The sequence below is a fragment of the Melanotaenia boesemani genome, chromosome 8 (genome assembly GCF_017639745.1).
Source record: "Melanotaenia boesemani isolate fMelBoe1 chromosome 8, fMelBoe1.pri, whole genome shotgun sequence".
NCBI lineage: Eukaryota > Metazoa > Chordata > Actinopteri > Atheriniformes > Melanotaeniidae > Melanotaenia > Melanotaenia boesemani.
The window spans coordinates 15,444,767-15,461,895 of record NC_055689.1 but is presented as its reverse complement, the minus strand read 5'-3'; the positions used below and the strand labels follow the sequence as shown (position 1 = coordinate 15,461,895).

At 37.7% G+C, this 17,129-nt stretch overlaps 2 protein-coding genes across 5 annotated transcripts; one reads left to right on the top strand and one right to left on the bottom strand.

Annotated features, from left to right (window-relative positions):
* Nucleotides 1-94: 94 nt before the first annotated feature.
* ndufa13 (NADH:ubiquinone oxidoreductase subunit A13) lies at nt 95-8,372 on the top strand. The gene is made up of 5 exons (XM_041991489.1): nt 95-246; nt 6,116-6,194; nt 6,296-6,367; nt 6,474-6,543; nt 8,124-8,372. The coding sequence occupies exons 1-5, from the start codon at nt 153-155 to the stop codon at nt 8,241-8,243; spliced, it is 435 nt and encodes a 144-aa protein (XP_041847423.1). The 5' UTR covers nt 95-152; the 3' UTR covers nt 8,244-8,372.
* Nucleotides 8,373-10,074: 1,702 nt separating this feature from the next.
* On the bottom strand, nt 10,075-14,500 carry cirbpa (cold inducible RNA binding protein a). Of its 4 annotated transcripts, XM_041991487.1 has the most exons (8): nt 14,374-14,500; nt 13,617-13,727; nt 13,381-13,487; nt 13,152-13,284; nt 12,946-13,081; nt 12,793-12,851; nt 10,360-10,448; nt 10,075-10,292 (listed from the first exon to the last, which is right to left on the bottom strand). In XM_041991487.1, the coding sequence occupies exons 2-7, from the start codon at nt 13,714-13,716 to the stop codon at nt 10,444-10,446; spliced, it is 540 nt and encodes a 179-aa protein (XP_041847421.1). In that variant the 5' UTR covers nt 13,717-13,727; nt 14,374-14,500; the 3' UTR covers nt 10,075-10,292; nt 10,360-10,443. The 4 variants fall into 4 exon arrangements, with proteins under 4 accessions (XP_041847421.1, XP_041847419.1, XP_041847420.1 ...); XM_041991485.1 differs by lacking the exons at nt 10,075-10,292; nt 10,360-10,448 and adding an exon at nt 11,395-12,300; XM_041991486.1 differs by lacking the exons at nt 10,075-10,292; nt 10,360-10,448 and adding an exon at nt 11,395-11,681.
* Nucleotides 14,501-17,129: the final 2,629 nt, after the last annotated feature.

Below are 17,129 nucleotides of genomic sequence, written 5' to 3'. Positions count from 1 at the left end.
GGTGGTTTAAGTTAAATGTCTTGTATATATTAAAAATAAAAAGTCAGACGGCCATGTGGGGGCGGTGGAGCCCCATTAGAGCTTCTCTGTACGAGAGAGGAAGACTTGCTTGAGGGACGTCAGGCCTTTGTAGAGGAGGAGGCTGGAGGAAGATGGCGGGGTCCAAGGTGAAGCAGGACATGGCTCCTCCGGGAGGCTATGCCCCCTTTGATTATAAAAGAAATCTGCCAAAACGAGGACTTTCGGGTACTTACACCACATTCACACCTAGCTTTATTTGAATGCATATACAGCACTTCTACAAAATGTAAAGTTTACTTGACATTTGCTACTTCACTTACAGCGGTTTATGCTAACTGCTCAGTGTCAGCTCAAAACGACAGCTCGAATAAAAATGCTGCAGTTGTTAAAAGCCCCTAGATTTATGCTTGTCAATTGGAATATTAATGTCTGTTTCAGATAACAGCGCAGCGTGAAAGCCTGCAAAGTGTTTAAGCTTGTAAGCGACTAGTTATTGACAGTTTTGGTAGCTACTTGCTAACTAGCTAACATTGGTTGCTACTTTAGCTGTAAAAGTCATGTTAAAGACTTTTTGTTTAGCTAAATCTTTCAATTAAATTAAGTTTAGATATTACATAATGCAGCATATTCCGGAAGTTGTAACACTAATGGTAGATACTTTTAATTAATTTTTAAAAAGCTGTAACATCGTTTGAATTTGTTAGCGTGGTGCTAATGTTCCAAATGAATGTTTGATGGATGGTTGTATGGTCATAACGCTGGTGTTTTACAGAGAAGTTTATATACCTCTGCACAGCCATATGTGTTATCACTGCTGTATAAAGTATAAACATTTATGACACTTATAGATGTAACTAGATTCTGCTGAGTAAAGTATAGTTTAACGAGATAGAAAAGATTGTCAAAAAGGGGCTGAAATCCTAAAATCTATTTGGATATCTTGGGTCAGATAATAAAGATCCACTTTTAAAACTGCTACAGCTATTGTTAGAAATCTGACTGTGACCCTAGGCTCAAGAAATGCAGTTGAACTTGCTTTGAAATAAAGAAGTGACATGCTTCAAATGGAAAGGATGTAAACATTTAAATAGAAAAATAGATTGAGTCAAAGAACTCTATCCTTCAACAGTAAATCTTTGATCCTGATGTTCTGTTTTCTGTTTATTTAAATTTAATACCGTAAATCAAGTAATTTAACAAACTAACACAATGCCGCTGAAACCCAAGTATCTTTTATCTATACTTCGTCACAAAGGTAAAGAGCAGTAAATATAGAAAGAAGATTTTATGTTACTTTATTTTAGGAAGGTTGTAATAGAGAAAACTGGCCTTTTTTCCTTTTAAGTTTAACTGCAGTGAATCGTGTACATTTTAGTGGTGTCAAAGCTTGCAGAGACGATAATTAGCCTTTTTTTCCAATTTGACTTTAGATGTAACTAATGTGGTATTTATGCAATGTAATAGATATTAATGGTGCTGGAGCATCAAATTTAGATGGCAATTTTTACTTCAGGAAAACAGGAAAAGAGGTTTGCATTCACTTAAGCAATCATGGAAGTTTGTTTAATCTTTTTTTCAGGTTGTAGTTAAATTCTCCTGTTTCTTTTTCTCCTGTGGCATAAAATTTCTAAATAAGTCCTTCTAAATGTCCAAATCTGGTCTAAACAAAAATCACATGTGGAGCTTTGTATCACCAACACAGTAACAATATTAGTGAACGACACTTTGAGACAAAACGATCATTTACAAACCAGCTGCCATGTTAGCAGTTTGATACCTAAACCTGGGGGGTTTAAGTTTAACAAATCCTTTGATAAAGCCTGTACTCGAGGTAGCTAAATCCTCTGTCCTGGTTCCAAAACACCGTCTGTGAAGTAGCTATCATAACCCTGTGTTGGTTAAGCCAAACTTATAAAAGGCATCACCCATTGAGCCCTGAAATCACGAAGAACATGACCAAAAAAAGGGAAAAAGCTACATCTGCCACCGCCCACTCTGGGCAGAGGGGGATTTCAGCAAAGAACGCATAAGTTGATGTTAAACACGTGGTAGCCTACAGTTGGCATGTGTTATCTAATGACTAAATTGAATAAGCTTATTATATTATTATTATATTACATTTTAGTATCTCTTCTATTTCTGTTATTATATTAATTCTTCCTGTAGCCAGTCATTTCCATATTGCTGTAGGCTTAGCGCAAAGGGGTATGCCCATTTCACAGCCAATAAGAAGACGTTGGAGGGATGGAAGACAGGTTTGGGGCGACCGCAACAACCCCTTAGCTCTGTGGAGGAGCTTGCGGTGTGCATCCATCCCGATCAAGTCCAATGATGAGGGGAATCCTGGGGGTGTTACATCATCAGAACTGGGCCCAGATGACTGCAGAGTAATTTTATAATGTCCACCTTTGGCGCCAGATCACAAAGGTGGACCTGGAAATGGAAAACTTAAAACTAACGTTGGTCTTTATAAATGGTCACCACAAAGGAGCAGTTTTATCAAACAAAGAGCGTGTTTCTATTACCTTTTTAAAATTAATTTATTCATCTACAGCCAACCGGGTGACAGAGAGGGGAGAGAAAAAACAATTCAGATCAACCCGACTTCATTACGGCCTAACTCCCTACTGGCTTCTTTTGTTTAACTAAAATTATCCATAATGACAAGAAAATAACAGACAATTCATATTTTATTAAAATTTTCCCAAGTAAGTAAATAATACAATGTTGACGGGGAAATTTGTTAAGTATACAAACAGTTCACATCAAAGACAGTAATCCTGTCTGTGTACAGTAGGGGGGAAAAAAAATAATAATAATAGCAAAAAAGAAATTAAACAAAAACAACAAAAAAACTTATCTCACCCCATCCCAACCACCCGTCACTACCGAGCCAATCTTGTACATGAAGGAGTAAATAAATGAAACCAAAAATACTTAATTCCTGGAGCTACAAGCAGCTGGAATTCAGGTTTAATCTAGGGAGGTATACACACAGAAAGCAAAATAATACATATATCCAGGTATTCACACACATATCTTATAGCATATGGACCCACACGCCAGCCACAAAGCACCAAACAAGGGGCCGTTTTTGTTTGCTTGGCATTCCTGATATAAAGACAAAATAGAATATAATTAGGGGTCCAATCCCTAACTAGTTTGGTATTGAGGACAGTAATCCAGAAATGGTCCCCATACTTTTTTAAACTTTTCTTTGGAACTGTAAATTGAATAATGTATTTTTTCTAAGTCTAGACAAGACATGATATCGCTCAGCCACTGAGTATGTGTGAGCGGGGCATCTTCATCAGTATTGCGCGTCTGGCCAAGAGGGAGGCAAAAGACATAGTTAGGCGTTCAGATATAGTCAGGCGCATATCAAGGTCGTCTGAAGTACCGAAAAGGGCAATCAGAGGGTTTGGTTATATGTCTAGACCTACAATAAAGGATAAAGTTCAGAAGATTTACCTCCAATATTTCTCCAAACTAGGACATGTCCAGAACATGTGAATAAGTGTAGCCTCCTCTCTCTTACATTGATCGCAGAGGGGATCAACATCTGGGTAGAAACTGGCCAATTTTGATTTGGATATATGGGTCCTGTGTACAACTTTGAATTGCAACAAGTTATGTCAGGCACAAAGAGAGGTTGAATTGACTAACTTTAAAATTGTGTTCCATGTGTCCTCAGACAAGGTTAGATTTAAATCCTGCTCCCATGCCCTTTTAATGTTATTAAGTGGGGTCTGTCTTATACCTAGCAGTTTATTGTAAACAATGGCAATTAGGCCCTTGCGTGATGGTTGTAAATTAAGAAGTATATCAACGATACTCTCATCAGGCCTCTGAGGAAGGTTTGGTATCTGACAATGAGGAAAATGCCTTGCCTGTAAATACTGGAAAAAATGAGACTTTGGGAGACCAAACTTTTCAGACAACTGTTCAAATGAAGCTAGATCATTAAAGAGATCACTGAAACGCTCAGTACCCAGCCTTTCCTATTCTTGAAATGTTAAATCCAATAAGGCAGGTTCAAAGAGATTGTTGGCAGAGATGGGACTAGAGAGGCAAAAATCAACATATGCTTGACAACAGGATTATCAATGGATTTATTTGGTGGGAGAGGGAGTGAAGATCCGAGAAGTGCTGGGATGGAGAAGTTTTTAACAGAGCCTAGCTCCATTGCCACCCAGGGTGAGCGGTCAGGTCGGTTATTAAAATATGACCAAAAATAAAGCCGCGGATATTGGCTGCCCAATTATAGAAAGGAAAATTAGGTAGTGCCATACCCCCTTCTCCTCTAGACTTCTGGACATGGGCCTTGCTAAGCCGAGGGCGCTTACCTTTCTATATATAAGATGGTATGACCGAATCTAATGTATAAAAAACAAGATGTAGGGATAAAGATTCGTATTGATTGAAAAATATATAAAAATTTAGGAAGAATATTCATGATAGAATTAATTCGGCCAACCAAGGATGTAGAGAGAGGTGACCACTGTGACAGGCACAGTTTTGTATGATTAAGCAGGGTGAAAAAATTTTCTTTGAAAAGGCACTTATAACTTTTTTTAACCGTAATACCAAGAAACGTGAATGTATTTTCCACAAGCCTAAATGGGAAAAATTAGTAATCTGGTGCTGACGTCTCCTCACTGACAACAAAAAGTTCAGATTTGTTTAAATTTATTTTATACCCCGAGAATTGGCTGAAATCATTCAGTAAGGACAACATAGCGTTTAGGGAGGTTTCCGGATGTGAAATAAAACTTAACAAATCGTCTGCGTAGAGAGCCACCTTAAGTTCAGCTCCATTCCTCCATATACCAGAGATATTCTCACAACTGCGTATTGCTATCGCCAGTGGTTCTATGCCCAGGTGAAATAAGAAAGGACTTAGAGGGAACCTTTGCCGGGTTCCCAGTGGATATTAAAAGGTCGTGACAGCAGAGAGTTGGTGAGGACCGAAGCAGTGGGGCAGGAATATAGCAGTTTGATCCAGGTAATGAAGTTCAGGCCAAAGCCAAATTTTTCTAGAGTCGCAAATAAATATCTCCACTCTATCCGATCAAATGCTTTTTCCACGTCTAGAGAAAGGACACACTCAGGAGTCACACCAGAAGGGAGGTATAAAATATCCAACAGTTGACGTATATTAAAATAGGAAAACCAATTTTTGACAAAACCCATTTGGTCTTCCGATATGACAGATGGCAGTATGTTCTCCAGTCTTCGGGCCAAAACTTTCGCCAGAATTTTAGCGTGAACATTTAATAAAGATATCGGCCTTAATGAGGAACACTCCGACTTATCCTTGTCTTTTTTTGCGATATGAATTATGCATGCCTCATAAAATGACTTGGGGAGCTCACTGTAATTTTTGCTAGTAATACTGTTTGCTCCTCTCACAATAACACAGCTTCCATTGCGTGTGCAGTTTACACTGTATTGTTTCAGCTTATTTTCAGCACAACCATGACAGCAAATTACACAAACTGATTTTTCCTCACTGGTAAAATAAATAATAATTAAAACAAAAACTCTCCCATTCCTCTTTAGTATTGCACATGTACCTAACAGAGGAGTCTCACAACAAGCCAGCATTGTGATATCAGCCGAGAAAATTAATGGCTACCATATGAATTAGCTAAATTAAAAATGTATGTATGCAGGATTGATGGCTGTAATAGGATATATTGAGTATATTTTTCCTGTAGGCTGTGGCTTGAGTTGAACAATCTGTATATTTCAGTAGTGTTCAAGTGTGTTGTGTTATTTCAAACTAATGTTTTAAATTTCTTGTGAGTTTATGTTTATGTTGTTCTTAATTTTGGATATTTGTGATGTTTTTGTTAAATTTTCCAAGTACTAGAAAAGCCATCCCAATCATCAGTTCCCATAGAAGTCTCTGTGTAGCAATTATCCTACATATATATTTCACTTAGGACTAATTTATTTCTGAAGCTCAAGTCAGAGAAGTTGATCAGTCATTATTGTATTTTCCTTTTCTTTCTTTTTTTTCCTGACTTTGCTATAGATAAAATGGGAGGAAAAGACGTTGCAGTGATAAAATGATTGATTATTTCCACAGGGTACAGCATGTTTGGCATTGGAATCGGCATCATGATGTTTGGCTATTGGAGGCTTTTTAAATGGAACAGAGAAAGGAGGTAAGATGTCGTGTAAATGTAAATGTATACTTGGTTTTGCTCTGCCAAACTCTGTTCACAGTCAAGATCTAACTGGTCGTTATGTTGTGTTTGTGTCTCAGACGCTTACAGATTGAGGAACTGGAGGCCAGAATAGCACTTATGCCTCTGCTACAGGCCGAGCACGACCGAAGGTGACAATCACAACTAACATGGCCCTTTTTTTTTTTTTCCTTTTCCTAAATGTCAACTAATATAAATCAGCTATTTATGAAGGAACTCTATTTATGTCTTTGCCAGGACTCTAAGGATGCTGAGGGAAAATCTAGAAGAGGAAGCAGTCATCATGAAAGATGTTCCCGGGTGGAAGGTAAAGAAGTTAAAAACGTCCCTCGTTTGTTTTTCTTCTTTTCTTTCTTTTTTTTAAGGGGGGGCATATTTTTGTAGTAAACATATTTCAATCATTCTCGAAAACATGTTTTTTTTTTTTTTAAGCCTATAACTTTTTATGTAGGCCTTTTAATTAATAGGAAAACACTTTTTTCCAGTTCACATTTACAATAAGTTTAATTTTGTAGTAAATAAACCAACCTAAACTATCAGAATAAACACTGCAGTACAGGTTTCATTTAACTATTTTTGTCCCAGAAATACAGAAAGACTGAACTACTATTTACTGAACATTTATTATTGCTTATTTATTTATTTCTTGGGACAGCAATCAATGAATTAGTATCACAAGAAGCTGCATTAACTAAAAGATACACACACAAAAAAAAAACAGATGTCAATATTTTTAATGTTTTTTGTTTACTTTTTTTGCCTTTTGCCAAATGCACATTTTATTTATATTTAAATTTAAAATGATAACTTAAGGAAGTTTGCCAACAAATGTACCAACAACTTGTGTACCAACAAAATAATTTCTAAAATTACTTTTGGCACCACTTTGCAACAAAATTACCTTCTAGTGAGCAAGAGCACATGATGCAAAAGAAGTGGGGAGCAGGTAGAAAGCACCATACAGGTCAGCAGAAAAGAAAAATGCTCACCAGTACAGAGCTTGTTGCCGCAGTCCAGGACTTCTTATTTGTGTTCTCCTGGATATACAGTAGCAGTCAAAAGTTTGGACATATACCCATTAACTATTGGTGTGGGTCCAAACTTTTAACTGGTACTGTTTTTATTTTGACAATAACTCAGAGCACATTGTCACAGTTAAGGTATTCTGTGTCTTTGATGCTGGAAATATACAGGTCCAGCATACAATTACTTTAATAAATATCCATCAGTATTTGTATAAAAATCCTTAATTTCCTCCAAAAGTGTCTATTCAACATAAATCAGTGCATACACTGCCATGGGTCTGTTTTGTCTGCAATAGATACTTCAAAAAAAAAAGAGAAAAACCAAAAAAGTTAATTTAAGATTTTGACATTGGTTAACTTGTTTTGTACATATTCTTGGAGGCACACATTCAAGAATATTTTTTTATTTCTTGCATTTCCATACAATGAAACAGCTGACATACATCAGCATGTACTAGCAAAATATTAAATATACTTTAATATATGTGCAAAGCTGTCCCTTATAACCATCATGGCAATCCCTGGTTGAAAACAATAATGTAAATTATAATATTAGCACACCTTCCATGCACTGCAGAGATTAATTTATTCAACCAATTACAATTACTTTAACTATTGAGAAACTAAATTCAGATTAAGTGAAAGCTGACTAGCATCAGGTAGAAATTAAATGGAATCTCTCAAACTACAGTCTCAAAATATTTTTTTTCTTCACTTTTTAGTTTGTGGCACCAAAGTTCCAAAGCTCTAAATGCAGTGCATTTTTATTATTTGTCAACATCTCTACAGCTTGTACACACATTTTTGAGGTATTAGTTAATAAAAGTGTCTCTAACAATGTGTCATTCTAACATTCGTGCAGGTCGGTGAGAGTGTCTTCCACACAGATCGCTGGGCCACCCCTATGTTAGATGAACTGTTCAACCTCCGGCCCCATGAAGAGCTTATACATAAGCGTTTTGGCTTCTTGTGGTACTTGTAAACACCATTGTGACAAACTGTGTCCGGAGCTCTATTACCTTCCACACCCAGAACCATGTGGACCTGAGCCCTTGCTCACTTCAGCTTGTAAATGTTCAATATTAAAGTATCTTTTTTTTCTGTACCTGCATATCAGCTTGTGTCTCTTTTTTTTCTCTGAGAAGATTAAAAGATTTAGATGGTATTCCATTTATTTTAAAAAGTTTTGTGATATTTAAGTGGACAATTTAAATGCATTTTTCAGGCTTTCTTTATACGATGTCCAGTTAACGGCTGTCCAGTGGTTCCCAACTTTTTTTCTGCAGGGTCCCCAATTCCACTACCACGTGCACCCCAGTTCTGACTGAATGTATGAAGGAATGCACCACAAAAAGTCTTGTTTGGCAGAGAAATAGTTTGTAGGTTATGGGCTGCTACTTAAATAATCATAGTTAAAACCACATCAGTGGCAGATTATCAAGTCATCTGCAGTCATTTTTAGACTGGGAAACTCACAAATTTATAGGAGGTAAGTTGAGCTTTTCATATGATGGATCTTGCTTTAGTTAAATAACTGGTATAAACACAATAGCTGAGTAAGTCATTTCCAAAGTAACCAACAGGCTTTTCATTGTGTTCAGGATGAGAAGTCTCCAGGTGGGGTAGTAACTTGTTTTGTTTCATCCCAGAACCACTGAGCTAGTCACATTACAACTGAGGAAATGGCCGTTTGAAAATTAGTTGTAGTTGGCTCCTGTGTTGTTGGCTTATTGGAACATCTGACTAGTGGTTGAAGCGATGTGTGAAAGTTTAGAATATTAAGCTTCTAAATTAATCATCCAAGATGGCTGAATTTATTGTGCATTAAGCAAAACGTTCGCTTAGTTAATCAAATTTGCATCCTTTCGAAGGTTTGATCATCCGTAGGGACCATCTGGGAATTGATGGCGTTTTTTTATAGCTCGACGGAGTTTTAGCTTTCTAGCCGTGGCCTGGCAACATAGCAACCAATCAAAGTAGGCCGTTATACCACGTGATCCAACCTCGTAATCTGATACAACCCTGCGATAGCGAGGTTTTTTTCCCCACCCCCAATGTGGACATTCATTCTACATATTCCTTTTATTCTAAGTATTACACATTCTCCTTGTTTTACATTATGTTATATATTTATATTATACTCTGGCAGCTATTATTTTATCTTATTTACTATGTTGTAGCAACGTTCTATTTTGTATCGTGTTGTTGCAATTCTATTAAATTTTTACATTGACTGGACTTCGTATTTGCGTTGGAACTAAATCATGCAGGGTAGTGGTCCCCAAGGCTCAGCATTGAAAAACACTGCTCTAGACCAGTGGTGGGGGTTCTTGCCCCTCAAACTACAAATTTTGTGTCCCTGTTCAAACGCACGTGATTCAAATTAAATCACCATCGGTATTGTTGGATCAATTTTATTTGAGTCAGGTGTGCTGGAACAGAGAACGATCGAAAACTTGCTTAACTACTACAGCCCTCAAGGACCAGGGTTCCCCACCAGTGATGAGTTCTAGTCAAAAGGTATGTCCTTGTAGCTCATGCTTAACACTTCCATTCTCCATGTTTGGCTATTCAAATCTACGAATCATCTTCCACAGCCAGATGTTTGTGTACCCTCCTATGATTTGGGTTTTTAAAGTATCAAGTATCAATGAGCACATGTATTCTATTTACGTCTTTAAATAGCTTCCCATTATACTTTACAATGCCTCAACAAAAAACAGCAGGCAGTCACAGGACTGACTTTACCTTTTCCCCTTGCATTTATTAGTGTTTAAATAACTGAAAAAAGGATATTGGATTAAAGACACCACTTTGAGCTAATCCTTTTATTTAAAAATTCCCCATACAGAGTTTTCCAGTTCTTGCATTTCATCAATTCCTGAGTAAAAATTTTCAATTTGTCAAAAAGATAATGGAGGAAAAAAAAAAAAAAGTTCTGGCAACCACTCTTTAGGACTGCTGTTTTCATTGGCAGGTCCCGCCATCTTGGTGCTACTAGCTGCTCCACCGCCTCTGCAACATGTTGGACCTGAAAGACAGACTAATCAGTATGACAAGTTTAAGAACAACTTTCATTTTGAACACGTTAGATTTACCTAATAAAGCGTCCACTTGGGTGACTGACGGCAACAGCCCGTACTTATCTACCAGGAAATCCAGTGTAGTTTCAGCCAGTCCGATTACCCTAAAGAGAGAGATGGAGATTAAGTCTGGAAAACAGATTTCTTTGATCAATTGATTTCATGCAACAATAACACATTGACAAAAAAAAAAAGTACAGACATTTATACAGTCTAGATACCTTACAAATCAATTAGGGCTGCTGTGGGGCATTACTGGAGCAAATTTGAGTGATACAGTGGACAGAAGTGGACTGGGCTCAATGAGTCGAGGCAAATGCTTTTCTTTGACGGACTTTGAGAGGAGCACTACAATCCAGAGGAGCTTTTAAGAAACTTTCCCCAACCCAATGGTGTTAAATATCTGAAGGGTGAGGCTTTGGCAAGTTTGTAGGAGACATCTGAAGCAGGTGACTTTACACAGCGACTAACTTGAAGGTATTCAAAGAAACAATGAGAACTTTGAAGGATGTGAGCAAAGCAAAAGGAGATTTTTACCTCACGTGCATTGGCCTACTTTCTCCACAAATGACCTAGGCAAGAGAGCAGCTTTCATCTCTGTTGAGCACTTGTTGGTAGTCGCAACACCTCACTCTCCAAGGACTTGTAGGTTTTTGAAGTAGCAGAGTTCTTGAACGTAATGAAGCATTGACATGACACCAGCTGACATTTTCCACAATTCCCTTGTGCCACTTCTGCAGTTCTCAAACTTCAGTGGAAGTTTGTCCTCAAGATAAAAATGTAACAGGGCTTGTTGAACTTTTGAAAATTGTTCAGGCTTCACACGGCCAAAATACAGAGTTAGCTTTAAAACAAAGTTGATCAAAAGTGGACATCATTGAACAGTTGTGGCTTTTCTTTTTTTTCTTTTAAACTGCCAATCAAGTTTAGGCCAATCCATTTAGGTGGTTTTATAGCAGGCAACTTTGATGTCACCCAGCAATTCATGAGCTAAAAGCTCCCAGCTGAACTCCCCCATGCGATCATTTTGAACAGGCAACAGAATCAGGATCATTTTCCACAGTTCGTTTAATAGGCTCCATGAAGCCAAACTGACAAAGAAAAAATCTTGGATCATACAAAGAACATAAAGTACAAAACTGTTCCCGGTCTAGATTTACTTTGGGTAAACGAAGTTACATATTTTCCAAATCACTTTAAACAAGATTAGTCCATTTACAGCACATTTAAAATGCAGATGTTGAGCAGAGCACAGAAGATACCTTGGACAGACTGTAGCATGCTGCATTTTGCAACTTCATGAACAGCCGGCCACTTCGGATGTGTAGTTCACCAGTCTGAAAGGAATTCACTCTTTTGGGAAATTGAACACATAGGAGCCTTGGCTAAACTAAGGTTCTTTTCAGTAGCTAAACTAAGGACTTCAGCATCAAATACCCCAAAAGTCTATTTTAATATCTCTTTCCTCAGTTTAAAAACTTGGCAGGAGGTAGGTCAGTCAATGACTGAGGGAAAATGAAACAAGCCCCAGATACTTCAATATAAAAAAAACCCAAAAAAACCAAAACAAAAAGAAAAAAAAAAAAAAAAAGCTAGAATTCAAAAATCAGGAAACACTTAAAGTGCTGGACAAATGTCTACAGCGATGGTATTGGCTGATAACGAAAAGCCATGTGAAGCTGCATGATCCCCAGATTGGGATTTTACAGTAGTCAGATTACACAGAAGCCTTAGATGAGATGCCCAATTAAAGCAAGGCTAGAATCTCTAATTTTAGTTGTAACATGGTTAATGACCAATACTCATGGCTACATTTTAGATGCCAAGCTACTACAGAAGATTTACAAAAACTAAGGTCAACAATAACACGAGGACATTTTTCTTGAGGTGAGCATCTTTGAAATACAGCCAGCCAAGTGATGATCTTGAATCAGGGAGATGTTTACTCGTGTGTAGCTGGAGGATAAGAAGTGGGCACACAGGTAAAGACACTGAAAGTTCCGTCACCGGAGTTTCATAACATCCCCCTCAACCCACAGACAGTCAATACTTTTTGCTTAAGGGGCTCCATCAGTTGTGAGATGAGCAACTTTAGAACAGGCAAGATTGGCATTTGCTTTAGCGCTTCAGTGGTTTTTGCCAGCCTCTTTATCAGAGTGGGGAACTGATCAGCAAAATTTGGCAATAGTATGCAAACAGGCATCTTGGGCTCAGGTACAAAACTGAGGGGCATACACGATACACAAGTCTTGTATGGTTAGGGCTGTTAAACTAACGTAGTGCAAGCCTGGTCAAGTGATCTGCATATGAATTCATGTATCTGAGAATCTTATAATTTAATGCAGTAATAAATTGAGTAGCCATTATAGAAGATCAGTAAAGTTAACAATTTCACATCAACAGCCCCAAAATAAGCCTACATTATAAATCAATATAATTGATGCTTACCATAGCTGTCATATCCATCGCGGTATGATCCAGAGCGATCGCCATATCCACCCTGGCCCCTGTGTGTGGGGGAGAATAGATCAATTTGTATTTGTAGCAATGCATTTAAAGAAATCTTTAGTGAAGAAAAAAAAAAAATTTGTGATTACTGACCTGTTTTCCCTGTAGCCACCAGAGGAATATCCACCACTTCTGTATCCACCACTACCGCCAAAGCTCCTGTCACCACCGCCGAAGCCTCTGTCACCATAACTTCTGTCGCCATAGCCCCGGTCACTGTTGTATCCACCTAAGACAGTGAAAAAATGATAAGTTTTTTGTGAAATTATTATTGGTATTTTATTAGAGGCATTTCATACCTCTAGAGAAACCACGCCCACCCCTTCCACGTGATCCGCTGAATCTGCCTCCTCTGGGGCCTGAACCAAATCCTCCTCTGGAACGTCCACCCTTTCCTGCTTCATCCACTCTAATGGCCCGTCCATCCAGGGTCTAAAGTTATTAAATGCATACATGTTAAATATGCACCCCTGAATGAATCAATTAAATTAAAAAAAAAAAAAAGAAAAAAAAAAAAAAAAAACTTACCTTTCCGTTCATGGCATCCAATGCATCTTTAGCATCTTCAACGTTGTCGTATTTCACAAAACCAAAACCACGAGATCTTCCAGTCTCTTTGTCTCTAATCACGTCCACTAATTAGCGGGGAAAAAAAAAAAAAAAAAAAAAAAAAAACACAAATCGAACACAAATATGAATCTAAACCGTCGAAAAGAAGAACCGCATGACCAGACAATTAGTTGAATTGCAGTTTGAATAATTACCTTTCTCGATGGTTCCGTATTTGCCGAAGGCGGCGGCAAGAGACTCTTCGTTAGTCTCGAAGCTCAGTCCTCCGATGAACAATTTGCCCTCGTCCGACATTTTGGGTATATCTATTATACAAAGAAACAGAATAGTTATGTTTTTTATATAAAATACAACGAATTTGTTACACTAAATGTAACAAAACGGGGCCACGCGCTGCTAATGTAGGTCACAGAGCCACTTCCATAAAATGGCGATCGCGCATTGCGCACTTTCACCCAAGGTACAATCCCGGTTAAACAAAGCATTCATTCACAACTCACCCATTTCCTAACCGATTCTAAGTTAGGATAATTACAACTGATAAAAAGGAGAGTCGGTCATCTATGCAATAATACCGTAACTTTAGCATAATTAGTCAACACGAGCTAGCATTTTTTCTTCAGGCGCCATTTTGTAGCATCTAGCTGCTCTTTGTCTCAATGACCTACTTAGCATGTAGCTCACAATGCGGCTCACACCACGTTCAAGGAGTGTTGAAATGAGCCAATTATACAATTTAATCTTTGAGTCATATTTACACATCTAACCACAATCAAACTGTTAAATCCTTTTAGCCAGATTACTTTTTAGGATAAATTTTACGATTTCTTCAAACAGAAGTTTTACTCAACTTTGCAATAACTTGTTAAATGTCAATGTAAATGCATGTAGATATTTCAACATCAAACAACTGCACATAGCGTAACAACAAATTGTGAAAAATGCAATTACCTTTTGTCTGCTTACAAACTAAGATGAACGATACCTCGCGGTGGAGATGTGAATCGAATGAGAAGGAAGCGAAGAAGTTTTCCGCTTTTATAGCCGCTGTACCGGGTTCTTCTTCTGCTGTTTAACAACTCTCAAAGTCCAAACTTCATCCCTACCGTTTATGACTGCCATCTACTGTTCATATGGTGTATTGCAGCATGAAACATGACAATGAATACAAGAAAGATTCCTGTTGTGATCGGCATGTTAAAACGAAAACCGACCAGTCCTTTTACAGAAAAAAACTATCCTTATTCAAAGATGCACAAAACAACCACAATCCCTTCGGCTTTTATTTATTGCTGTTTCATCTCCCTTTTTATATTGTACACACAATTTAGCATCATTTTGTGGTGGACATTGTTTCTTGCTTTTTCTGTTTTTGTTTTTCTCTGATGATTTTCCAACGTTTTATTTTGAGTCACTTTTTAGTTGTTTTGCATATTAGAGAATCCCTTCACTAATGTATTTTGATTTTTGAGTCACAGCAGTCATCTTGTGTCTTTTTTTGACTAGTTTCATCTGTTATTTTGTTTCGTTCTTTACCTCCTTGTTTTACACAAGGGCTGCCTTGTGTGTAGTTTTGGGCATTTCCATCTTTGTCATTTTAATCATCACGTTTGGCCATTTTGCATCTATTTCTTGCCTCTCTGTTGTCATTTTCTAAAATTTGATGTTGCACGTCTTCAGTATCTCCATTTTTAACAGAAAAAAGAGATGTTTTATCCACTACAACTAAAACTCAGACCTTTATCTGACTTTTTTTCTTTTTAATGCCCACTTTGACTAGCTTAATCTAACACTTGTCCAAAGTAAAGATAGAACCATTATTTTATCCCAATAATATTTTTTATATCTGTGTCACTGCATGTCTTAAATAAAAAAAATGTAGAGCAAACGGGGTGCAATGGTTATGTCAACATGACAGTAATGTCCACTAGGGGCTTGCTTTAAGCTCAGTTTAGTACCTATAAATATCCAAATATACTCTTGTGTCAAAAAACTACATGTACCTTCATCACAAAGCAAATTAATCTTACAAAGTAAGGAGCATCATAATGTATGACCCTCACACGTGTTATTGTCCATGAACCTAATTGGTCAGGCAAATTAATCAACAGTATTATTTTCTTTTTGCTCTTATGTACTCCATTTGTGCAAACATGTTGTGTGAGTCATGTATGGTGGGAACTGTTCAACTGTGTGAACTTGTACTTTTGTCTGGGTCTGCTTTGGCCATGTGGGAGTTAGATGTGTAGGTTAAAGCCCTTTATAAGTAAATAAGTGTGCTTCAATGGTTTGTGTGGGATGCAAAAAGAGGCATGGAAGGGGGTGGGTGGGGTGGGGGGGGTCAAAGATCAGCCCTGTTGGTCCACATAACATATCTACTAAAGAGAAAGCCACAGTCATCAGAGAGTTAGTTTAGCTGACCACAAGACAACAATCAGAAACAAAACAACAAAAACAAAAAGAACTTTATTGTAAGTTGAATAAAGCCTGAAGGACACACATATTATCAGAGGAAGAATAATATAGATGAAAAGCCAAAATGTGCTGCAGGTAATGCAATATGGAGAGGTTACAATGTTTACATGTCAAATAAACACGTTAACATAACAAAAGACGTCATAAGGCCATGTCTCATGAGGAAGATGGGTTTCTCTGCTCTTGTACTTTGATATCCTAGTATTCAGTCCTTAACTGTACCAGAAGGAAGGTAGTAAATCATTGAGAAATTCTTTCTCTGCTTTTAACTTATCCTACTTGCATGTTATAGTATGGCATTGGGGATTAAGGACCTTTCTCAGGCGTCCAGAGTGGTTCCTGGCTTCTTCAGTCGGGGGACTTGAACCTTAGTGCTTGATGGGGCTTGAGGGGCTTTCACAAAGCACCAGGCCAGCAATAGCTTTATAACAACAGATCACAGGCATTATTTGGGCCTGGTGCCTTTGATAGCCTGTTTCTGGTAGAGCTGGTAGACAACATCAATAGATCCTGAATGCAAGATCAGCCAATTGTGGGTCCCCTTCAAAGCTATAGAAAAAAAAAAGCTGAAGAACTGGTTTTTAACCAACGTCTTTGCATCAGTGAGAAAAGTCATGAAAAACAAATGTCCTTTGTCAGGGTGCAGCCCAATTAGGGGACATTGTCCTTACTTATGAAAACATTTGGCCTTACTTCCCCCAATCAGTACAGCTCAAACAAGTTTGTACTCCTCACTCTCCATGCTTGTAAGATGAATTGATGAAACATTTATTTTGTCAGGACATCTGTGTCACATTATCTTGATGTGATAGAGTCTGAGTATAATGTCATCACCAACACTGAGTCTGCAGTGCAGAAACATTTGCAGTGCAGAAGATTTGAATACATTATCTTTGTTTGCTGTCTGATATCTTGTCATATTCTCTTCATATTGTCATATTCTGCTGCAGCTGATTATCACAGTCGGCATTCATACTGCAGCTCTGAGCAGTGTTGTTTATTGCTTGGAAACAGAATAATTAAACAAACCAAGAAATGAAAGACCGGGGTTTTATCCAGACTTATTAAAGGTTGGAATAGGGTAGAAATATGAACACCAGCAATGGATGCATGTCTCAACCTGCAATAATTAGCTGTCCAAGACCAGTGGTTACAGGAAAGGCCAGCTTGACGCCTCACACAAATTTTTACTAACTTATATGTGCATGAAGTCATACTAACATTATTTGCTG

Coding starts and splice junctions, on each gene's coding strand:
- ndufa13 (XM_041991489.1), top strand. CDS start 153: ATGGCGGGGTCCAAGGTGAAGCAGGACATGGCTCCTCCGGGAGGCTAT. Junction 6,368..6,473: donor CAGGCCGAGCACGACCGAAG/GTGACAATCACA, acceptor TGTCTTTGCCAG/GACTCTAAGGATGCTGAGGG. Junction 6,544..8,123: donor AAGATGTTCCCGGGTGGAAG/GTAAAGAAGTTA, acceptor ACATTCGTGCAG/GTCGGTGAGAGTGTCTTCCA.
- cirbpa (XM_041991485.1), bottom strand. CDS start 13,716: ATGTCGGACGAGGGCAAATTGTTCATCGGAGGACTGAGCTTCGAGACT. Junction 13,488..13,616: donor ATACGGAACCATCGAGAAAG/GTAATTATTCAA, acceptor CCCGCTAATTAG/TGGACGTGATTAGAGACAAA. Junction 13,285..13,380: donor TGGATGCCATGAACGGAAAG/GTAAGTTTTTTT, acceptor TAATAACTTTAG/ACCCTGGATGGACGGGCCAT.